A 24891-nucleotide genomic window follows, 5' to 3' on the forward strand; every position below is an offset into this window, starting at 1 on the left:
TTTATGGCAAAAGAGGTCTGGCACTCAAGGCAGCTTTGGGATTGACTCTGGAATGACCAGGTCACCACCGCTCCCATACTTGGTCTGCCTGCTAGCACCAGTCATCTCAAACCCCGGGGTTGACTCATGGACTTTTCCTCCTCAATGTTTTCTGCAAAGCTTTATGACTTTTATTGCCTTGCCTGCTAGGTAGACTTGAGACTAGCCCTAACTCTATTTTGGCTGCTTTCACTCTGTTTTGTTTCCCTCTTTCTAGTTTCCTGGCAGCCTAGCCTTGCACCATCTCTGATTTTGCTCGCAAACACCTGTCTTGGTGCTCACTGCTTAGTCTGTCCCTTCTTGCCATAAAGTGAGAAGAAAGGGGGTAGCACAGGCTGATGGCTCACACAAGGTCTTCTGTAGAAGGTAGGAATTTGAACTGGGTCCTGATGTTTGGGTAACATCCCAGTGAGTGGAGAGAGTTGGGGACGGGGGCGGAAGGAAGTGGAAGTGCAGCGGTGCAGCATGGTGTCATAGGAAAAATCATTGTTGGGTGTTGGACAGAACTGGGTTCAAAGTGTGAGTGGGCTCTGGTACTTCGGAACACTAATGCAAGCTTTATGCATGTTGTAATCACAGTGGTTTCCTTGCAGAGTTTGGGTCAAACAAGAGAGGGACATTCAAGAAAATCCACAGGAAATTCTCTCTTTCCCAAATTCAATATAAGATGGAGGCTGTGGTGGTGCATGTTTGTATATGCATATGTGTACCCAACTTCTAAAGCCCTTTTCCATGATAAAAGTAATGAAATCGCCATATGATTTGTTTTTTTACTATAAAAGAAGCAGCTTCTGAAAAATGTATGACGAGTGTTTTGAGCATGAAAAATTGCCAGAGCGCTTGCTTCGGCAGCACGTATACTAAAATTGGAACGATACAGAGATGAGTATGGCCCCTGTGCAAGGATGACATGAAAACCTGTGAAGCCTTCCATATTTTTTCAAAGGCCAAAAAAAAGGAAAAAAAGAAAAGAAAAATTGTCAGAAATGTTCTTGAGCAGATCCCTTATCTTCTCTGTACCTTGGCTTTCTTATCTGTAAAATGGGGATAGCATGGCTTGTTTCCCAGTGTTATTGGGTCTATTAAATAGTATGCTAGTGTAATGCCCCTGCTAGGTTCTCAAAGAATGGGATTTTTATGTCATTTCATGCTGCCTACAATGCTGGTTTACTTAGTAGGCTGGAGAAAGCCACAGAGAGGGAAGAGCTCCGGCTTCTGCTCTCACCTCTTGCCTGGTCAATTGCTCAACACTGAGCAATGAGTGTACTTCCTCTACAGGTGTGCCTGTTCCCCTGAGCCCGGGCTTGAGTGTTTTGATTGCTGGAACTTGCACACTGGGCTAATGATGACTTACCTTGCCCTTGTTAAAACTTGGCCTGGTGATATAATGTGATGTCAGCACCTTCCCCTCCCAAGTGCCTGTGTCCCTGTCCTCTTTCCCTGTGATGATGAATTGTAGCCATTGGTGGCATTGTACATTTAACACAAAGCATTTTTATGGAAACTCCTGTATGATGCTGAGTTCAGGGAGACTTGATGTTGGGAGTAGCTTGGGCTCTTAATTAGTATTCATCTGTTCTTGTTAATCAGATGTGCTTGTGAGCTTATGCAGACATGTTTTGTCCCAGCTCAGGGACGAAGCTGCCTTGGACAAGCCCCTTTCTCAGAAGACCTTAGCACACCACCATGTCCATCTTGCTGGTAACTACAGCTCTTTCTACAGTTATTGATCAACTGCTTTGCCACTGGGTTTTGATCTTTGTTTCTGGATTTCCGTCTTTGGACTTGAACCTCTGCCCGGTCATTGTCATTGTCTCTGGTCTTTAATTCCTAACTTCTTCCCTTACCTTTGATCTAGAAGCCTCGTTGGGCTCCATAGTTTCTCTTTAGTAAGTGAAAGTGTTGTTGGTCATTGTCCAGGTATCAATAGTTGGGTCTCTAGTACTGGAAGTCCAGGATTCTTCAATTCTGTCTTTAGCTGAATCCTTGGTAGAAGCCTTTTATAGGCCAAATTCTGCCTGACCACGTATATCCATCCATGCTGCCAGAAATGCCTTCCTGGAAGGGCTTCTAGACTCCAGACTAAATCTTGGAGGAGATTCTGATTCGAAAGGTCAGGAAAAGGGTTGGGATGATGGTGACTAAGGGGGAATGGGGCCTAGACCTGCCTAGGACTCCAGGTGCTTCCGGTACAGGTGGTTCATGGATCATTCACTCTGAGCAACACTGACCAATGCTGAAGTTTCTGGAAGTCTGGCTTTCATATAAAGGGAGATGTTGTCATGTTGGCCAACAGAGGCTTAAAGCCACAGTTTAAACATGAGGTAAGAATGATTGTTTTAAATCAGAGTTTCTTTGGGGACTGAAAACAATTTAAATTTCTAAATAAGTTAAACATTCTCTCCCTAAGTTTGTCTGTCCTAAGCATTTTGCTTGATTAGCTCTTTCTTCAGAGGAAATTCAGAGGTGAATTTCAGGCCATGCTTTACTCAAATAACTTTAATATTTCAATGTGTTCAAGTCTGTGTTTATAAATGATGCCCGGCCTTACAAAGTAGAAAGCATATTCTCATCAGGTACCATTGTCACTTTTCCCCCTCCAGTCCTTGCCCTCAATCTGCCCCATACTCCAGCTGGCTCCCGCAAATGTTAGTTAATGTCTTTCCGATAAGTGCTTCATGGGTGATCTTGCTCTCAGCCATATTTTTGGAGGAAGAGATAAAAGGAGACTGAAAAATTAAAATCAAGATAAGCGGTCTCTCCCTTGGAATGTTATTAAGAGGATGTGGTCATTTAAAAGTACTTTTCCCTCTTCTCCTCAGTGTTTGACATCTGAAGTCATGGAAGATGCTATCACACCTTGCTTTATTAACATAGCTAGAGTCACCTGTTTTGAAAAGCCCAGCCACATTAACCTTAAACGAAAAGAAAGTGGAACAAAAGGAAAGATAAAGGGAAACTAGGTTTTGGCAGCGGGAGATGCCAGCTCTCAGCCAGGCCCTGTAGCTACTCTGTTACAAATGGCCCCATGAATTTATTTTAAGGGAGATCATTTCTACTCTCCGAGTGTACTGAGTCTGCCATGGTCCAGACAAGATTCAGAACCCAGTTAAGTTATATAACATGTTGATCTACAGGAGAACAAAGAAGGGGGCAGAAAGTTAGGGAAGGGACTAGACGGTGGAGATGGTGAGGATTGGCTTGCTTTGGAGCCGGGAGGACTTGCTGAGAAGGGTCAGAGGGTTCAAGAGAAGTTGGACTGAGGATTATACACTAATGCCACAGCCACTGAGCCCAAGGCCACGGGCGTGTGCTGGCAATGCTGGGCTCCCGCAGGCAAGGTGAGGTGAGGCAGAGCTGGGAACTCGGGCTTTACTGCAGCTAGTAGAAGCTTTAGAGCAAGACACTGTCACTAATTCCATTTCTGTGCACTGAGCCCCAGCCTTCTTATTTCTTGTTGTTAGAGATGAAATGTTCCTAAAAGGTGGATGGGGTGGGGGTGGTTGGAGTAGGAGTGGTTTTTTTGGGTGTGGTGACCTTCTAGCCCAGATTTTATGAGATATGCAGACTCCCAACGTCCTTCTTCATGGACCTCTTAAGTCACTTGTCAAAGCATATGTTCTGCTTTGGGGGTTGGAGACCACCATATTTGTTTCTCTGACAGTCTGTCACTGAGTGACTGTGGGTCCTGTAAAACTTTACTTCCAGGTCTGCTACTTCCCTTCTAGAGTCTAACGGGGCAAGTGATTTTAGTTCATTAGGATATTAAGATAGTTTGTTATTCACTAGAATAATGAGGACTGAGGAATGGGTTTGATCAAAAGCGAGACAGTTGGTTTTGCTCTGGTCCCTGAGCACAGGTAGAACATCTCCCCTACAGCAAGCTACACTGCAAATGGTTGCCTTTAGTTGCACAGCCAAGAAAGCGAGGAGGGGGCAAAGATCGGGTGTGAATTTATTTTTCCACTTGGGAAAACAGCTCGAGGTATTTGTCATCCTGATGGCTTCATCAATGTATGGAAAGGAACAGCAAATTTGTAACCTGGTAGGAAGTGTTTTTTACTCATTAAAAACACTGGAAAAAGGGCACCTGGGTGGCTCAGTCGGTTAAGCGTCTGCCTTTGGCTCGAGTCATGATCCCAGGGTCCTGGGACTGAGCCCCGCATCAGGCTCCCTGCTCAGCGAGAAGCCTGCTCACCCACCCCTCTGCCCCTCTCCCCTGCTTGTGCTCTCTCTCTCAAATAAATAAAATCTTTAACATAATTAAAAAAAAAACACTGGAAAAAAAGAGCTGTTATTATTTTGTAGGAGTGAAGGGGATTATTAGTCCTGGACCATGATGAATACAGAGCCTGGCACTTACTAGGAACTGGGTAATGATGTTGCATGATATATGAATTGCCTTGACCTTGAGTTGTGTGATTCAGCAGTTTTCTTGGAACAGACACGTATCTTTTAAATATCAAAATTGTTGGATGTATATATGAACAGCTGTCAGTTAAATATGACAAGGGTGTTTGCTACTTTGAAGAGGACATTTATATAAATGTATATGGTGAGACCATGGTATTAATATTTTGGATGTTTTAAGGTAAAAATAAGTTAGTTTTACAGCAGTAAGTGACTGATTTGTTTAAGGCTTGCTTTTCGATTTTGATTCTTTAAAATTTTATTTTTGTCTTATTATAAAAATAGCACATTGTAGAAAAAAAAAAAAGAAACCATGCTGCAAAAGACAAAACCAAAATGGCAAGCAACTCTTTAAACAAAAACAATTACTATCAACATTTTATTATGTAACCTTCTAGCCACATGAAACTGCACATACTACATACATGGCTGGAACACACAGTGAGAGAAGTAGGATGGGTTTGAATTGATTGGCAAGAGATAGTCTGAAAAGCAAGAAGTGGCCAAATTATCTAGCATTTTATGTTATATTCAGTGTGTGCAGTGTGCATCTTTTTCTGATGTTTAAGAGTTGCCATTGATGGTTTCTAAGCAGTGGAGTGACAGAATCAGATTTCCTCCCTGCAAAGGAGGGAATGCATTTGGGGGCAAAGGGAGGGCATTCCTGAACGCTGAGAGAGAATTTAGGAGGCTTTTGAGAATGAGGCCTAAGTTAAGACAGTAGCTATGTGAATGTGGATAAGTGGACAGATTAGAAAGACAATTAGAAGGAAATCTATTTGCTAAGAGGGGAAGGGGGCAAGAGTCAAAGACCGTATTCAGGTGGACGGAGATGCAATTCTGTGAGTTTGGGAAAACAGATAAGGAGAAAGTCTCTCACAATGAAGAAGGTTTGGAGAATTCAGTTTTGGATATGTTACGTTTTGAGTGCCTATTGTACATCAGAGAGGAAGTATCCAGTTGGATTTGTGTTGGCTATGTGGATCATTTTCAAGGGAAATACTGTTTTGGAGTTATTAACATATAAACAGGAATTGAAATATGTGAGTAGATATAGTGCTAAAGGAGAGTACGTAGGGGGAAAAGAGAAGGGCCAGCACAGAAATCTGAACAACTCCATCATCTCAGGAATGGGAAGGGGAAGTAGAGACTGAGAAGCGTTGTCATGGAGGGCCTTTTATGGAGGACAGAATGTTTATCAGTGCCAAATGGAGCAGATGAATCACATAAGATAAGGATTTTGGATTTAGCAACAGGAGATATTTTGACCTAGTTTAGAGTCATTTCAGGGAAGGTGGACGCCAGATTCTAAAGAATCAAAGAGTGAATAGAAGGTGAGGAAATGGAAATGAAAGCAGACATCTCTTTAAAGAAGATGGTGTGGTTATGAGAGTCAGAGAGAGAGGGAGAGAGAGAGAGAGAGGCAGCTGAAAGAAAAGACAGCACTGAGAGGAGGGAGGCATAAAGGGAGAGGGGCACCTGAAGGCCAGGGATCTTGCACGAGGGGGAACGGGGCTGGGATCCAGACCTCAGGTGGAATCATTATTCTGAGACAGGAAGAGAGATTCTGCACCTTTCGTGGCAAGGAAATATATAAAAGGATATATGTAGATGGCTATGGTGGCAGGGAACTGAGGGACATCTCCCGTGGTGGTTTCTATTTTGTCTGTGCAGTGGGAGGCAAGATTTTCTGCTGGGCATTATTAGAGAGGTGGCTGGGTGGGACTGGAGAAGGTTTTAACCATTGCTATGGAGAGTGGAAAAGGGAGCTGAACAGGGATAGAGAAGAAGATTCCCAGGCAGCACTGAAAGTCCTATTAAGCTGGAAGCTGATCAATTTTAAGTGACACCAAATCTGTGCATGGCTTTCTGATCTTCTTCTCTAGCTGAGGGTTGGGATTTTTCCAGTTGAGTGTGACAGAGATTGATGGGGCAAGCTATTTGAGGGTGATGCAATTGCGTGGTTGAAGTGATTAACCATGTGGAGAAGGCTGAGCAGAGAGGATGAGGATAGGACAGGTTTTGGGAGATCAGGAGAATGCAGAAAGGTCAAGGGCCTGAGGTCAGAGGAAGGTTAAAGAACTGATACAGTGCAAATAAGTGAATAGGAGAGCCATAAAGGAAGGATGTTGCAGTGAGAGATTCTGGATTTAAGATTTCTGAATTGTACCATTGTCAGAAAAGGCTAATATTTAATACATTTTGGTATGATAATGACCAATCAGAGTAAACCACAGCCATACTGGGGTGTGCCTCCTGATTCCAGAGTTTGGCTATGAGGTGGAGCTGAGGAAGGACTAAGAATTTGAGCACTGGATGAAGCATTCTCATGAATATTGAATTTGTCCGGACCGATGAGGTGACTTGAGAGTGAAAAGGACCATCACGAGCCTGTTATCAATATCATCTACAAGGCAGTTCCTCTCCATATCATTCCAGAGTATACTTGGCCTGGGTAACAGTGACAAAGAGAGGAGGAAAGTGGGGTAGCCAGATGGCCTATCTCAGTTCTTTGGGACTGCTGTAACAGAATTCCATGGACCAAGTGACTTATGAACATCACAAATTTATTTCTCATAGTTCTGGAGGCTGGAAGTCCAAGATCAAGATGATGGTAGATGTGATGTCTGGTGAGGGGCCACTTCCTGTGCGTGGATGACTGTCTTTTCGCTGTGTGCTCCCACGGTAGAAGGGCTGAGCAAACTCTTTCAGGTCTCTTTTATCAGGATACTAATCCCATTCATGAGGGCTCTACCCTAGTTATCTCTCAAAGGCTCCACCTCCTAATACCATCACCTTAGGGGTTAGGATTTCAGCATATGAATTTTCAGGGAGACACAAACATTCAGCACCTAGCAGCCTAAGCCTTAGTAGGTCAGCAGTTTTATAGAACAGTGGCAAAATCAGTCTGGAACAGCATTGGGACAAAGTGGCCTCTGGGCCCTACTCATCAGGCTTGAGATTTGGAAGAATAACTATTTGGGAAGATGGCAAGGGACAATGATTTTTGAGGAATCGGGTTTCAGACGAGAAACTGAAGGTGATATTAAAAGAGAAGGTGAAGATAGTTACCTTGGAATGGGCAGATTTTGGAAGGAGGATAGTAGTAGGAGGTTGATTCAGGGAGAAGAGGCATAAAGCATTAAAAAACATGTGGACATTCAATGAGAAGGTTATATGAATTTTTTAAAGTTGATTTGATTATTTTTTAAAACTGAAATTCATCTGTACTGTATACTATTAAAGCTATTTGAAAAAAAGAAAACGTGGACGGGAGGGGCTAGACATTGGCTAGATCTTGAGTGGTGACTTTGGATGACCAGGTATAAGGCATGAAAGGATTAGCAAGCTGCAGGCTTTTCAAATAGTTCTAGAAGTCTCCTGATGGACAGGGGATGGGGAAGGGACGAGCTCAGGCCTGTGCGGAGGGGGTGAGCCATGGCCTGGAGTGACTGTGTTTCTAGGAAATCCCAAGACAGATGAGCAGGCTGTCATGGAATTGGTTCCAAGATTTTGACCAAATGTTGGAAACCCTGATGGTCTCTGTGGGACATATACTGTATCTGGTTTTACTAAAGCAGAGTATACTTGCAGTATGACTTAACTGTGCTAGAGTTGAGAATAGCATTCTGTCCTCAACTCGAAGCCACAAATCCCTTACTACACAGTGGGGAGCAGAGCTGCATTTCATTGGCAGGCAGGGGTCTGAATTAGTGAGTTCTCAGCTTAGCCTGCTGCACGCTGCCTCCAGGTATGATGTCAAGTAGCACATAGCTATTCAGCTGATAACTTAGTCAATAATTGGGCTTCAGTTAGTTATTTGAAAAGTGGAGTGATGTGCATTGCTCTTCAGACTTTATAGTAGAGTGGTGGGGTAGGCTTAGCCAATGCCTCACTCTGGCACTCAAGTTCTTCTTGGGGTAAGATATCAAAGGGCCATGGGGAATTCAGTTCATGGCAGAGCTTGAGTATAGGGAAGAAGAATTAGTGAATTGAGGGCTATTATGAGAATAACTGTATGACAAAATAACTAAAGATATAAGAAAACACAATGTAGTTTGCCTTGCAGATGGTCATATTCCTTCTGTGTTCTAGCTCTTTAGTATGATGCTTTGCACAAAGTTAGCAAATATCTAAACATGATTGTTGATGAGTCTTTTGTTGTTCAGGTTACCAGGAGAAAGTAACAGCAAGTGTAAACTTTTATCGGGGCTAGTGCTGGAAAGAAATAGAATTATGTGGTGTTGTTATAAGCTGGCAGACTTAAAAGATACCCAAATGGCACCTGGAATTAATTTCTCTACTCACCATGGCAACATGCCCTGCATGCCCCAGCATACCCTGCTATTGCTGCTAAGGCTCAGCATTCTACTGGAGGAAAAGTCATAGATTAGTTGGTGGGTAATGGAATCCTTTCCTTTCCTTCTTCCCTCCTTTCCTTCCTTCCTTCCTTCCTTCCTGCCTTCCTGCCTTCCTTCCTGCCTTCCTGCCTTCCTGCCTTCCTTCCTTCCTCTACTCACAGATGCTTAGCTCATGCTGCTTTGTGTTAAGCACCGGAACACAAGGATAACCAAGTCCTCTCTCTTTGCAAGCACTCTGCAGTGCAGTTGGCTATAAGCTTGGCCATGCTGGGGAAAGCTTCCCAGGTGACATGGGCTTTGGCCAATGAAAAAGAGTTTGGGGAGAAGAATATTCATTAGAAGGAATGATACATGTGAAGTAATATGTGAAGGTGATGAGGCAGAAAAGATAATGGTGGGCCTAGATTTTGAGGGGCTTCCATTTTTTTTTTTTTTTTTTTTCTTTAAGATTTTATCCATTTGACAGAGAGACAGCGAGAGAGAGAACACAAGCAGGGGGAGTGGGAGAGGGAGAAGCAGGCCTCTCGCGGAGCAGGGAGCCCGATGCGGGGCTTGATCCCAGAACCCCGGGATCATGACCCGAGCCGAAGGCAGACGCCTAACGACTGAGCCACCCAGGCGCCCCGAGGGGCTTCCATTTGAAGTCAAGATGCTCAGTTGTCCTCTAGGCAATGGGGAGCTACCAAAGCAAGGACAGGAAATGATCATGCTTGCACTTCAGCGACATCCTTGTAGCGGCCGTGTGGAGTTTCTTGGAATGAGGAACTGACTCCGGTATATTGAAACAGCTGGGGCCTTGCCACTCAAAGCATCCATCGTGGAGCATCAACATCACCTGGGAGCATGTTAGGAATGCAGGCTCTGGGGCATCTCTCAGAAGGACTGAATCATTTTAATGAGATTCCCCAGTGACTTGTATGCACAGTAAATCTGAGAAACACCGATTCAGGAGTTATGCTGGTAGCTCTTAGGGCGTTCATGCAGGTCCCCTGGGAGGGACAACCTGATCTGTTCTTTCTCTTATTCCACAGATTCGCAGACAGTTCCATGATCTTTTCAACTCCATTTTTGAAAGGCTGATAGAAATTCAAAAAATTTTAAGTATATTTCAATGATTTGAAAAATTCTATCACTTTAAGCCATGGCTTTTCAAAACATTTTAATCATGGACTCTTCTTTTTTTTTCTTTTTAAAGATTTTATTTTTTAAAGTTATCTCCACACCCACCGAGGGCCTCGAAATCACAATCCCGAGAACAAGAGTCATATGCTCTGCTGACTGAGCTAGCTGGGCAGTGCATGGGCTCTTAATGTGTGAATGGCTTCAGGAGGGCACATAAGAGAATATCTTATCTATGCTATTTTATTTCTTAAGCTTGGTGATGGGATACTGATGATCATGTATTATAATCTGCCATTTTGGGTAAGTTGTAATATTCCATCATTCTAACTCATAAGATCTTGATTAAACAGTAATGTTTAGTGATCTACAAAAGAAACCCAAGTGGCACCTCAAGACTCATGTTAGGGGTGGGAGTAAAATCTAAATGATGGTGATAGTATTCACGTAAATAGTATAGTTCCATTTGTTGAGTGAGCAATAAATACTGTTTGTGGGGGAGCTTGCTATGTGCTAGACACTTTACGTGCTTTATATATAACTCATTTAATTGCTCAAGACTCTAGGAGGTAGGGCCTCTTACTTATCTTTGTTTCATAGGGCTATTTTCATAGCTGAAAAAACCCAGGTGTGAAGGTGTCAGACACTTGGCGCAAGGGCACAGAGATAGTCGGGGAATTAGGGTTTGCATTCGGATTAAGGAAATCTCAGGTCTCAGTTCTTAAACACTAAAGTGTAGTAAGCAGCCTCTCTGCATACACGGACGTTGACAGAAGACTGAGGATGAAGGCTCAGAATGAAATCAATGTATTCTTTATCCTGGGCCTGGTCAGAGAAAAGCAAATCCAACATAGTTTTGGCCTCATAGCGACAACTTTAAATATTCATTAGCTGTCCTGGGCCCCTCCGAACTTGGGAAAATGCAGTCTGGAGGCTATTGAGAAAAATGTCCCCATTTGAATTTACAATGTAGAGAAAATCCACTAATTAAAAAAGAACCCCAAACTATATAAGAACTCTCCTTGAAAAAACTACACCCCATTAGCCCTCCCCCGCTTTTTTGTGACTGAACTTGTAACCATCCTTTAAGACTCAGATAAATGTCATTCTGCTGTGAATCCTCTCCCCGCTTTTTCGAGATGGGAAGTTCCCTCCTTTTGCTCTCATCCCCCTTCCTGGGTGGTAATAGCTGCCACTTAGTGAGCAATCCAGTGTATTGGACATGTAAGCACTTCACTTATTTTCTTTTAAGAGCCCTATGGATAGTTATCACTACCCTCTTGCACAGAGGAAGAAACTGCTGCATCTCGAGATTAAGTCATCTGACATCATGCAGTTAATAAGTAGCAGAGCCAGATCTCAAATCCCACAAGTCCGACCCCAGAGCCGGATCCTCATCGCCACAGAACCATCTGCCTCTCTTGTCACACTGATTTAATTGTCTTTTTTCCCCTCTCCCAAACTCCTTCTAAAAGTTATCAAGGATATCCTGCGTCTGCGTGCTTTTGCAGTGCTAGGACCACATCGGTGACTGAACATGGGTGCTTCCGGTCTGAGCACAAGGCGGAGGGCAAGGTCTGCTAGAAAGTGAGAACAGCGTAAGTAAAGGCCTGGAAGGGAAAGAGAGCACAGGCCTTAGCAGAACTGCTGTGCTGCTGGAGCGTGGAGTTCACTGCTTGGGAGGAAAGGTGAGTCTTGAGGCCGGCGAGCCGAGTGGTGTCCCGACCATACAGCTTCTTTGAAGTCTGTGAGGAGTTTGGCTTGCGATTTTATTGTGAGGGTAACGGGAGCCACCAAATGGTCTTGAAAGGAAATTTGGAAAGTGTTGACTTAAACTACATTCGTTTGCATATTGGCACTTAATCTGTGACTTTAAAGAAATTAATCGGCTGTTAACTTCATGTTCAGAAAGTCTCATTCAAGAAGTTTTCAAAGAATAACAATGAAAGACATTGGGGAGAAAAAAAGCCAATAAAATGTAACACTTTATTTTTATTATTATTATTTTTTTATCTTAGAAGGAATTCACCAAAGGCTTCATATTATGCTATGGCATCTTTAATTATAAAAATAAGCAAATAAAATAACTTGCATCTGTCATTACCATGATATGTTTCATAACCTTTATATGCACATGGAGCTTAAAAATGTAATTTAACAATAAATAATGACATATACCAGATATGCTCACTGTTTATTCCAGTACTCAGCCAAAAACCTAAATATCATTTAAATTATAAATACATAATGCAAATATAATGGCACAAAAATGTCTAAAGTGCAACCAAATCACAATAGAAGAATCATGCAAACTGGTCTAGGTCAGCCCCCGAATCACTCTGTGCAGCAAACACAAGACGAAGCTTTGGAAGTTTAAAGGGGGGTTTGGAGGGAGTGGGATGGGATGAGGAAAAGAGAAGCAAAAAACTAGCAACACTGTGAGAACTGCTTCTTTCCATATGTGTAGATATATGTATTATAGATACATATAGAAGTATCATTGTGGGGAGAAAAGGGGGGTACCACGGTTTGAAGAGGTCACAGCAAAAAGAGAGAATCTACTGGGACTGAAGTAAGAGAGAATTTCGCTAGGAATACTCGTGAACTACTTGTCGCATTGGGGTCCTGGCTTCGTGGGTTTGCGAAACGGACACGACACACAAACTTGAATAGCTTTTCTGGTTCGGAGAAGTCAGCCTTGCCTGGGGGTGGGGGGCCGGGGCAGGAAGGGCGGGGAGTGGAGAGTCAACTTAGCGTATGGTCTACCTGATTTCCAAGAGGCTAAGGCAGTGTCCATATGTTTGGGGACCTGGGGATGGGACAGTTCTGAGTATAAAAATGCTCTTAACAATCTGATGTCAGCACACTTCGAGGCGGTGTGGGGACAAAGGCAGCGGCGCGTGTACCGCTGCTGCTGGGTCTGCTGCGATTGCTCTTGGTCCTTGAGCAGCACGTTACTGCTTTTAAAGGCTTTATGGTAAAGTTGTATTGCTTTTCATTTTTTTCTGGAGATGTGCCCTCCCTCCTCCCACCTGGATCCCTATCACTTGGTTTGGTCAAATCTTGAGTTTAACCTAGTGAGAGTCAAGCACCAATAGTTTCTACCTAAGCAAGTTTGGAGTGGCCCCTATAGTCCTACCCCTCCTCCTTCCTCCTCCCTCGACATTGACCTTTGGTGGGCAGTGACGCTCTTAAGGGACTGTTGGGTTCAAGGACGGTGACCCTGAGAAACTACTGTTGTTCATAGATAGGTTAATCATTTGGCTTTGGTGGTTGCCATCTTGTAAACATCACGGCAGAAATAATCAAACCACCAGCTCTGTTTCCCTCTTTCTTTCTTTTTTCTTTTTTTTCTTTTTTTTCCTTTTTCCTTTTTTTTGTTTTTTTGTCTTTTTTTGTTTTTTTTGGTTTTTGTTTTTGTTTTTTGTTTTTTTTGCCATCCTACAGAGATAGCCCAGCTGCCAGGACTACTTTGGCAGGCAGTGTGCTACAGGACAAAAATGTAAGAGGAGTCTATTAAGGCTGGACAGCCCAGGGTTCTTTATACCCCCTCAGCCCCAAGTCCCCGGAACTGAAGACCCAAAGGCTGACTGGCTCGTTCCTGACTGACTTAAGGGAAAGTCTCCCACGCCATCATCGGTTCACCAATGAAAGGTGGTGGGCGAGTCAGGAACTGCCACTTCCCAAGATAGAGTAGGCCTTATCACACTCACTGTAAGTGGTCCAAGCCCAAAGGGATGCTCTTTTGGGTTCCTGTGATTCCCGGATGGATGTGACAGAGCCGTTTCAGGAGAGATCAAAGTCAAGAGTAGCCTCTGAGTTGAGGTGGGCTGGGAGATTAACATTTTACCCGGGGTCCTTCAGACAAACCTGTTGGTTCTTCCTATCTCATACAGGCCCATCTTAAGTTTTGATGTTGAATAAAACTACTTCTACCCCCTTAGTTATAAAAAAGGCCACAAGGAGCATTTATGTGGATATCTGGAAGTGAGATAGTTAATTCCATTCCCAGGAAAAGAAAAATAAAGCTAAGTTACAAAACTAAATCTATATGCAATAAAGTTATTATATACTGCTTTGTTTAAGCAGAGTCCTCTGGAATTTATGTACAGTACATTAGTTTTCAGCTATTTATATTCCACAGTTAGACCTTAAGATTCTCTGGTTTTAAGACAATTGTTAAAGATACTTTTAAAGCTCTGAGCAGTTACAGTACATAAAGATGTTAGCTTTTTGTTTTTCATTAGATGCAAGAAGATGCAGGCTCAAAGCCCGGTTGAAGAGCCAGGGTTGAGCAATTTGGTAAATGTGTTGGAAAGGAAATTACACACTGGAGGATCAAGACCGTAAGACACTAGCTCATGAGAGATCAAGAATTCAAACACGACATTCATATTCGTCCATGGCCAGCACAGATTCATCACACGAATTCCATTTAACACCTTTATGGGCATTTAAGACATGCATTTAAATTAAGTCGCTTCTCATCAGCTAACTCTACTGGGGCAACCATCTTAAAGGGCCCCACAGCTTCCAATGACAATGACTGGGCCTTATGCGAATGCTTTGTGTTTGAGAGGAGTCTGAGGGGACCTGGGGAAGGAACGTGATAAAAGAGGGTACTTTCTCCTGCCGAGAGGCAGAAAGATCACACATATTCTGTCTGTGGGAATGCTGCCATCGCAGAATGTTGGGATATTGATTACAGAAGCCTCGTTTCATGCAATTTTCTGGAAGGGGAATAGAAAATAGGAACTACTTAAAAAAAAAAAAAAATCAAACCAGGCACAGTACACTCAAAGTCGGTGTGTGAACACCTTTAAAATGATGCTAGTCTGGCGAGGCTGTGAATACCTCTCCCTGCTTATGCACTCTCATGGGAAGTGCGTTTGATGTGGGAGGGAGAGGCCGCCTCACCTCGGAGGTTCCTGAGGAGGACTTTCAGCTTCTGTGGCTCACTGGTGCGCCTCCTGTTGAAGTCAGCTCGCGGGTGTGTTTGGGCACAGTGATCCGTCTGCAGGATGTGAAAGAGGCTGGCCATGTTGGGCCCAATTTTCTCCATCAGGCTGTCTCTGATGGTGCTCACCGTGTCTTCGTCACATTCGAGGAGGCTTCGGACAAGCCTGTTATAGTATCTGCATTGAGGAAAGAGAGCACATGCAACAGTCAATCAGGGAGGGCAAGGCAAGACCCCGCCTTTCATCCGGGCTGCAGCCGACACCCATCCCCAGTGGCCCTAACCATGCAAATCCAGATGGTTCATCAGCTGAAGGTGGCTTTCGGCTCTAACTTTTATGCAACGTTTCCTAGTTTGCCACGGGACGTGAGACAGCTGTCGAGTTTAATGCTCAGGAGACTTAGGTGACACTTTGTGAAGAATTGGCTGCCAACAATGTCTAACAGTTTTAGAAACACACAATCGTATAGCTGGAGGGGATCACAGAGATCATACAGTAGTTATATATCATCATCTCATTTTATAAAGAAGAAACGAAGGTGGGAGAGCTGCAGTGACTTGTCTAAGGTCATGTGAAGGCTTAGTGGTAGAAGCAGGACTTAGTCAAATATGTAATGAGGTGAGCCCAGCCCTGGTGAGACTGTTAGATGAACAGTCACTCACATGCATTTGCCGGTATTTTGATGCATCTTTGCAATCCGCCTTTTGCTCGGTGGTGTGTGTGTAGGTGTACGGGCACACGAAGGTTTCGGACTAAACTTGTATTTTTAAAGGAGGCCACTGCCTTCAGTGTCTTGTGCATTTTTCTATTGGATTTAACTTCCCTACCGTACACTCAGCTAGCCTTGCTAATGGCCATTGACTGATCCCATTCTCAGTCTTCCTTCCAAGGGACATTGTAGTCAGAAGGCCAGATGCCAGGCAATAAGGACCCTGAAATGGAGGGACTGGGGGTCCCTGATGGTTTCTGCTTCAATAATTCCAAAGTCTTCCCCTACTGCTCTAGCTTTTGCTGGCCTCTTCCTTTTCTGAGCATTTTACAGGCAACTTGGTTAGCATCACAAAGGTCAGCATTCCCTGCTCGACTGTTAACTTACTGAAGGCAGGATTTGTGTCCTTGTTCTTTGTAACCCTCATGTGCCGGCGTCCTAGGGCTCTGTTGCCTGCTCACTGTCCATTTGGTGATTTATTTTGTGGTCACGGAGGAAATGGGGAGTTTGAGAAATAATAATTCTCTCCAATAAGTCAGGATTTCAGAAAGAGAAATTAGAGGTAGGTGTGGTTGAGTCTTACCAAAAAAACCTCGTGTTTGGTATCAATCACCTTCGTCTGAGGTGCAAGTTCTTTAGGCAAATGGAACGCTGCGGCTAAGTGTTACAGCTTAGACACAGACTGATACTGACAGCATATGAATTCCTTGTCCTGCTCATTGGGGAGACAGTTCAGGTAATTTTCCAATTTGAGTTGGGATGTGTTTGCTCCGTTTTGAGGTGGCACTTGTCAAAACCCATTAGCTCTGTGTTCACTAATAAGAGACTCTCCTGATGACAGTGACCTACAGTATTGATGTGGAGAGACTCTTTCCCCAGAGGAGCCTGCAGGTCGCTGGGGCCACAAGATCTTCCATGAAAAGAAATCTGTTTATTTTTAACTCACCTCACAGAGCACAGGATCAAACATCCTTCCAGAATAACTTAACCCCCCAGAGAGGTCCTTTCAAGGATGTACGGTAAACAGAGTGGAACACGGGTAATGAAGCAGAGCGGTCACCCTCCTGCGAGTGAGCAGAATGAAGCTGGGGGCCCCAAGCAAAGTGCCGTTGTCTGGGTCTCGGACACAGTCCTGGCTCTACCCCTCCCCCGAGGGAGGATTATATCCAGCTGTTGTTAAAATTGGGATTCTCTGGCACAGAAACACATTTTCCAACCCTTTGGAATTATAAAGCACATGAGTCAAAGCAGATCTCACTTGGATGGGGAAATGGGGAGAAAAATGGTTTTGGAAAAACTGAGAATAAACTACTTTGTACCAACAGCTTCAGATATCTACACACCCACATAGATCCCCAGGCACCTCTTTACTCTTGGGCTCTGCGAGGACATGGGTCCCCTTGATCTCTGCATCTGTTTTACAGGGTGATTAGATCTTACAGAATAAGGTTTCTGATCTCTCACCCTCCTGACCCCCAACCAGGACTTTATAACTTAGAAGTTAACCCTTCCATTTCTAGAAAGAACTGTCCACAACAGATTGCCCTCCCCTGCCCCCAGATGAACTGCAGAAGACGGTCTCTCCTTAGCTCAACATTGAAAGCTCTTGCCTGGGTGATGAAGTCTTAACACCGGTAAGGAAACTAAGCCTCGCCTCTTTAAGGCCACATGTGTCCCTTGGGCTCCACTCTCCCTGTCTGAGGGCTTCTATCTTTTCTGTTGCTTTCTCTGCTTGCCCAGATAGGACACCTGTTCTTGGTGTTTCTCCATGATGGCCTTGTCAGCCCGACCACCCTTAGTGACTGTCCCCAAATCTACCCTTAGCTTCTCTAGTGGAGCTTTGTGAACCCAACAAGGGCAGGCCAAGAGTGCTCGTTGGAATAGAAGATGTCCATGGCTCCATTAGCAGCTCCTCCAAGTCTGGGAAACCTGTCAACCTGTCCGGCTGCCTTGATGCCCACATCATCGGCCAGAGTGAGTGACAGTTTAATCCCGTGCCTCTCCATTAAGGGCTGGAATACACAGGAAGGGCGCTGACCTCTGGGATTGTGTGGATTAATGAGACAGACCTTTCCTATCTAGAAGTCACCAAGTGAGATTATTTAAGAGAGTGCGTCTCCAGCAAAAGTTGACTTGGCAATTGTCACATATTTAATCTAGACACCATCTTGTACCAACTGTTCATGTCACTATAGCTGTTGGTAAGATGTGCCTTCTCTTTGAGAAGATAATGTACACAAATGCAATCGTTGATCACCACGGGGCACATTTACTCAATTCTCCTTGGTATTCTATTTTTTTTTCTATTTTTATTCTGCTTGGATTGTGGATATTTCCTATAGGTTCTACTGGTTGCCATTTTTGAAGTAAGAATCAAATGGCTTGGCTCAAGGCCACATGCGTTCTAGGCCCAGCTCTTGTCATTCACTAGCTGGGTGACCTGTAGCGGGTCACTTTCCTCTCTGGGCCTCTGTTCTTTAAATCAGCACAATGAGGTATTTAGTCTAGATAACCTCTGTGATCATCTCCAGCTATGACATTCTGTGTTTCTAGGGATTTGATATATATATTCCTTCTTAATTTAACAAAGATGGTGCAGGTCTGCTTGAGGACCATCTTCCGCAGGAAGACTTAGAACTAGTTAAGGAGATTCCTTTCTTCACCTTTATAGGGGATGGCGGGATGTGCTGCAGGGACTTGGTGGGCTAAGGGTTCTGATCACCCAGCCTGAAAGGACTTTTAAAGCATGTTTCTTTTTCCCACTTTGAAAATTCCCTGACAGACTTTTTTTTTCTTGGTAAAGAATAAGATCAGATATTCTCCATAGCTACTGTTTCAGCCATGCTTACCCAAATACACACATACTGCCTAGGAACGTTCTGTGTGAGGGTTTATAAATAGTCCTTTGTTTCCCTTGATCAATATTATTCTTCTGTTTCCTGTTCCCTATCCATGCCCTAGAGAGCTGGAAGCTTCGTCAGTTTTCCCACTCTGGATCTGGATTGGTCTGATTTCTTCCCAAGCCTCACACTGCTCAGCTTGCCTGATCAATTTTGCCTGCTCTCCCTTAGGGTTGAGAGAGCAGTTTGTAAATTCAGCCAGGGGGGGACATCCAGCTCTCCTTTCTCTTCTGAGCATGTTTCTCTCACGGAAAACATCCCTGTTCTGGCTCCTGGTCCAGTCACAGGCTTTTGGATTCTCCCAGGCCCAAATCTCATGCTAGATAAGTCACAGGAAGGTGGAATGAACCTGTAACTACTTCCCTTCACAATTCCGTGCCAACTGGCACAACTTCGTGTGTATCTGTGGTGGGGCAGAGGCTGGGAAAGCAGGATGTTTCAGGAGAGTGAGGAGCTTAAATAGAGCAAATCAAGCCCAGCAGGGAACCGGAAATCTCTACAGTTCTGAGCAGGAATAATATTAGCCAGTTGAAGTGAAATAATTGAAGAAAGAGCCGCATGGAAGATTCTGGTCTTCAAAGGATGGCCACTTTTCCCCACTTTCCTAATAAGTGTGATTTCCCTGTGATGGAAAAGGGAGATGACAAGACTCCTTGTGACCATTTGCTAAAGGTGGTAAAAAGGAGACCCCCACCCCCTTGAAAGGAATAGTGGCCTGGATTAAAAACTCCTATTACTAGTCTCTTCTTAGATATTTAGGATCACCAGTACAGAATCTATATCATACTTTCTATAAGACCTCTCCCTTCATAATGGAAGATATGATCTCAGTTGAAATAGAGAGGTTCATATTGCCTCCAAATTGGTTATTTGCTATAAGTCACAAATTGTCACAGGATCCTTAAAGATCTAGACTTATAATAATGGTGCTGCCACCATACCCCTGCCCCCCAGTTACTACCACACAAATACATACTTTGTCCTTAGCCCCTGTCTGCTAAGAATCCTTTTTTTTTTCTCCTTATGGTGAAGGGAGTCTCCAATAATTAGCCAGGGTTGGTTTTTTTGTTTTGTTTTGTTTTTTTCCTCTTCAGGTGTAACCAGATTCTTCTTAGGAGAATTTTAAGAACAAGGTCAATATAAAGAGATAGGCCATTTGAGATAAATGCTGGATTTGATTTTCTTATTCTGAGGAAATCAGTTAGGACCCATTGTCACTTCCAAGTACTGAACCAACAAATTTATAAATTGACATGAGGTTCTGAAGAGCACTTAATGTGTAGGTAAGTGTGGATCAGAAATTTCACAAAGTTTTAATGTCAGGGGCATTTCCCTAAGGAAGCATTTCCCTAAGGAAGAGCTACTTTTCCTGTCTTCCAGTTGCACATGTGTGCCTGACTCAATCACTGGTCAGCCCCGGGAGGAGTGGGCTGTTGCCACTGTTGGAAGAAGGGTGGCAGCACCTGGTAGGAAATTAACCAGGGAAGCCTGTGTTAGCTCTTAGGTGGTCGGGTAACATGCAATACGACTGATCTTTGTCAGTCCGTGCAGATTTGTCCGGAGAGTCAAAGGATCCTAGCGCGTCAGGACTGGGAATCAAGTTTTAGGCTGCGGGGCATCACAGTAGGCTGAACTTGTCCCGCCCCCACTGTACCTGTCATACCTCCACCCCAGCCCCATGGACACCTCTCTTAACTTCATCACAGTTGGGGGGAAGCCCAGGTCTTGCTGGGAAACCTTGTAGACCGTGGAATGAGATGTCAGCCCTCTCCTGGCTGGCAAAGACCATAGCCAGAGGCACAGAGAGGCCGGTGCTCAGGTATGACTAGTTCAGTGGCTTTGGGTCATGTGAGAATACTGAGATGAGAATGTGACTGAGCAGTCACCAGAACACCATTCCGGGAAATCTTGGATTAGAGAAAGGAATAACATAGGACTGGGAGGGAACATGGGAGTCATCTAGTCCAGCCATTTCACTTTTCACAAAGGAAGGTGACATGGCTTACTCTGGGCCACCTACTGAAATACGTGCTTGGGCTTGGGACCGACTCAGAATACATGCAGATTTAAAAGTCTGCATTATGACATTTGACCAGGGTTTTAATAATGACCAATTTTCCGTGCATAGCCGTAATTTCAGCCAAATCTGAGGTCTCACAATCTTGTTTCCATAAACTTCCCAATTCCCTTCATGCTTATGGTGAGAAACTGACAACGAAAATGCACCCAAGGATGCTGCAGATGAAGCTTTCTATTAGCTGCATGGAAAAACTTTTTCTATAACAGTGAGAAAAAAAAATCCAGGCTGCTTAAGCTGTCACAACCAATCACAAACATATTTTTTCTCCTGCAAAAGCTGGGAAGGCTGCAAGCTAAAATAAGATCATGACTGTGGCAATTAGCCCCCTTCTGTGTCTGGCTCTGCCAAAGCCCCGCCTCCCCCCCCTCCCCCCACACCATTGCAGAAAAGCGGACTCATTCTGTACCTGTTGGAGAAGTGATTGGGGAGCTGGACGACCTCGGTGATGGCTTCGGGGTTCCGCTTGGCGACGCTGCACACGTTCAGCTTGCTGTAGCACTCCTCTTGCACCTCAGCAATCATCCTCTGGAAAGTGGAGCACCTCCGAATGGCAAGGAAGACCTTGGAGGTGACCCCATTGGCGATGCACTTTAAGCTCTCTTTGACAAATGCTTTTCCCTGTCAGGCAAGGGGTAACGGGGAGAAGCTTTAGCTCGAGCTGACCAGAGAGGACAGGGCATACAGCATGTGGAACTTAAGGGGGCTTGCCTTGGCACTGTCTCATGGCCATCTGCATGTCCTCGCAGTGAGAAAATTGTACGCCGCGACCAGGATAAAAAAAATGTCCCCACTCTCTTTGCCTACCTTCGGAATTGAGCTCCACAGAAATAACGAGACAGGGGAAAAAAAGAGATGAACCATAATCCACCACCCCGCAGCTTAAAAATAGCTGTGAAATGGCTTTGTCTTCTTGGGATTGAGACTTTGATAACTCACAAGCTAGTATGCTAGGTCATACAGTGAGGAGAACTTCTTTGTTCGAAGTACGTTTTTATTTCCTCTTGAAGAGGTAAAGATTTTCTGCTCGTCACCCCTCCGTTATAAGACAGCCTCTGTCAGTATGGTACATTCGTGCATTAGAATGGGTGGGGAGTGTCCTGTACAGAACCGACTTTCTGGCCAAAATTGCGTGTGTGCGCATGTGTGCCCGTGCGTGCGTGTGCGTGCACACGCCGGAGCTGAGAATTTACGCTGAGGACGCTGAGAAGCAGAGCAGCTTCCCTATGGGACTGGCTCCTAAGAACAATAGTCCAACAGGGTGTTAAAGACAAGCAGCCCGTGGGAGGCATGGGTCAAGGTCAAGGTCTTATTACCTGAGTGTCAAATTTAGCAGCACTGTACAAGAAGGATTTACAGATGTCGTACATCCCATCTGTGTCACAGGTGGAGTTTTCCAGGCATGCAAAAGCCCCACAGCCGACCTGCAGCGCACTGTTGAGGCAGCGAACCACTTCAGCTGAAAGAGACGAATCCACGCAGTCTGGGTCAAATGGTGACTGTGATTTAAAGGGGTCAAGGTGGCAAGAATCAAGGACAAGGGGTCAGAAGAGCATATCTTAGATGTCTGCGATGGGGCCAGTAGAGGGACCCATTCAGAGGGGGTAGGAGTGGAAAGAGTGGGGAAGGCAGATCTTTTGGCTTATAAGAGCAAGAGCACATGGAAGGAGAGGGAGGGCGTGAGTTTTCCCTCTTGGTCTCACCATTACATACAATGTTGGTGGCTGGAGAAGTAAGGCCAGAATCTGCGGAATGCAAGTGCTTGAAGCAGCTCTGTAGCATCAAAGGGCATCCCTTAGAGCCCGAAAGCATGGGAAGACAGGAGGCGATGGCTGGTGGGCAGGTTTAGGAAGTGGAAGGGCCAGGGAGTCCATTTGGCTTCCGAAAATGCACTTCAGAGTAATAAGAATGGAATTTTAGCCTAAATGGCAGAGAAGACTTTGCCTGGAGTCCATCTGGAGACCCTTCCGATTTAGGGCTTTTAACTTACCTTCCCATTGGCAGAAAGGGATCTGGTCCATTCATGTTTCATCCCAACCCCCACCATAGGACAGTGCTTAGAGGTATGCATAATCTCTCTCATATTAAAAGCCATTTCTTTTTTAAAAGAGAAACACAGGTGTGGAATAACAAGGCCAAGGCACCCCTTGTGCAAGACTGGAAGAAAAACCGCAAAGAACTTGCATGAGGCTTTCTACATTCTGGATAAGATCTCCCATAAAAGTAATTTCTCTCCTTCAGAAGGGGGGTGTTCTGGCAAGCAGCTCGGCAAGAAATGATCTGCAGCCTTCATACCATAGGATTCTCCTCTGAGATCAAAAGCGTGGTTCGGTTAGGCTTCCCCTCCCCCTCCCACCACCCGCAGCCTCTGGGATGTTACAAGTCATTTCCCTAATTATATATTTCCACGGGTTCAAATTATAACTTTGCTTTAAGCAGTTTTAATATGCATTAGGGTTGCTATTGTTTTAGGCAAGCTCGAATTGTGAATCACTGCATTTCTATAGCAACTAAGTACAAAAGGAAGTGAAGCAAAGCCCTCCTCTAGGCAGGGACCTGTGCTCTTCGCAGGGGAGGGTTGTCTGCAGCATTTGGACACCTGCGATCTCATCTCGGCTGACAGTTGGGGGAGTGGGGGCAGCAATGTTAGAGGAGCAAGCCGGACAAGTGAAGTCAAAAGGCAGAGGTGTTAGTACCGGCTTCCTAGGGACTCTTGTCTTCTAGAGGCCAAGATAATACACAATTAACTGCCCCGGGAGTCAGAACCAGAGTGACACCTTCCCCTTGAGGAAACTGCTGCTATGTTTCACAAATACTCTTTTTTGAGGGTCCCTCTGGCCTGGGGCTGCACGGGCAGCCTAATGAAGCACGAAGAAGCCGGGAGGAAGAGAAGGAGCAGTGTCAGGGGTGGGATGTGTAGGGTTTTCTCTGCATCTGCCCGGGATTTGTCAGACTTGAGGGCTACGGTTTCGTCCATCTGTCTGCAGAGGGAGCTTTCTGTGTGCTCTCTGAAGGGGCAGGGAAGTCCAGTTATGGGGTCTTAAGGGTGAAGGAAGGGGAGCAGCATCTGACAAATCATGTCTCACCTTAAGATCAGCTTCAGCTTCTGGAAAGTATAGAGAGCGCTTTGAAGCATGCCAACATTCAAGCCTTTCCCCCGCCCCCTTCCCCCCCCCCCCAAGAGGGTACGTGCCAGATTTCAGGCAATCAGGCTAGGCTTATGCAATGAAATACCCTCAGCAGAGCGCCCAGCTTCTTCGTTAGTTGCATGCAATTTATTAAACAAAGGAGCTCCACTTCCTAAGGCTATTGGATTACACTGGCAGTTTATTGCCATCAGGCATGAAGCACATTTATTATCAAGATCAGCCGTCACAGACACAGTTGCAAAAGCGAGAGGCAAATGAGGACAGCTCTTTGGGGGAGAAACCGGTCCTGGGTTTGCCGCTTACCTGAGTTCTGAGCTGCCACCCGGGATTTCCTGGGGCTCACAGAATCATTCTGCTCCGCCTCATGGGTTGCAGAAGCACTGATCACCAGCACCAGAAGCACTGCTGAGTTTTGGAGCATTCTCTGAGAAGTTTCCGCTAAGTTGTTGGGTTTTTTTTTTTTTTTCCTCCCCCCCTTTCCTCTTTCCCTCTCCCGGCTTGAGTGAAGATGTGGATCTGGATACACTGAGAGCCTAGGTGAGGATTTGATGAGGGTTTTTTGTTGCTGCTGATGCTGCTCCTGCTGACGCTTTTGCTGCTCCTGCTGCAGTGGCTGTTTCTTGCACCTCTGGCTTTTGCAAACTGGGGGCCCAAGAGCTGCACCCAGGGATTTTATAGCCGTTCTTATCGGTCCTTAGGATCAGGGACCAATCAGGTCCCTCAACTGGTCTGGCTAGCCAATCGGAGGGCACGCTCATTGGGCTGGAGCTGTTTGACTTCTTAGAAATATTTTCCAGCAAATTAAAAGTACCTGCTGCCAATGTTTTACATGTGTGTGTGACAGTGTGTGCATGGACGTGTGAAAAGCTGTTTTCACGGAATTAAGGGATGACTGTGTATTGATTGAACTAAAGGAAAATCATATGAAAATCTCAACAAGGTGCTTTGGGAGATCCATTTTTTTTTTTTTAATGAGTTACTGGCAGCGGGGGGCGGGGGGGCAGCATCGGCAGGATGGGGAATGTGGTCTCTTTGGATTCTAATTTAACCTCTTTATAGCAGTTTTGGTCTGATTTTTCCAGCATACTGTCTGTGTTGTAAGCTACATGCACAACACTGTCCCCATCTCGTTGATCCATACATATGGGTCTGTGATGCACTCTGGTTGC

At 44.9% G+C, this 24891-nt stretch overlaps 1 protein-coding gene and 1 non-coding gene across 2 annotated transcripts; one reads left to right on the forward strand and one right to left on the reverse strand.

The window, feature by feature from the left end:
* Positions 1–875: 875 nt before the first annotated feature.
* Positions 876–979, forward strand: LOC116622684. Its single transcript, XR_004297605.1, has one exon. It is a non-coding gene; the product is annotated as a U6 spliceosomal RNA (small nuclear RNA).
* Positions 980–11918: 10939 nt separating this feature from the next.
* On the reverse strand, positions 11919–24347 carry STC1 (stanniocalcin 1). Its single transcript, XM_032389217.1, has 4 exons — positions 24026–24347; positions 21890–22032; positions 20983–21194; positions 11919–15064 (listed from the first exon to the last, which is right to left on the reverse strand). The coding sequence occupies exons 1-4, from the start codon at positions 24141–24143 to the stop codon at positions 14794–14796; spliced, it is 744 nt and encodes a 247-aa protein (XP_032245108.1). The 5' UTR covers positions 24144–24347; the 3' UTR covers positions 11919–14793.
* Positions 24348–24891: the final 544 nt, after the last annotated feature.

The sequence above is a fragment of the Phoca vitulina genome, unplaced genomic scaffold (genome assembly GCF_004348235.1).
Source record: "Phoca vitulina isolate PV1807 unplaced genomic scaffold, GSC_HSeal_1.0 scaffold53, whole genome shotgun sequence".
Classification (NCBI taxonomy): domain Eukaryota; kingdom Metazoa; phylum Chordata; class Mammalia; order Carnivora; family Phocidae; genus Phoca; species Phoca vitulina.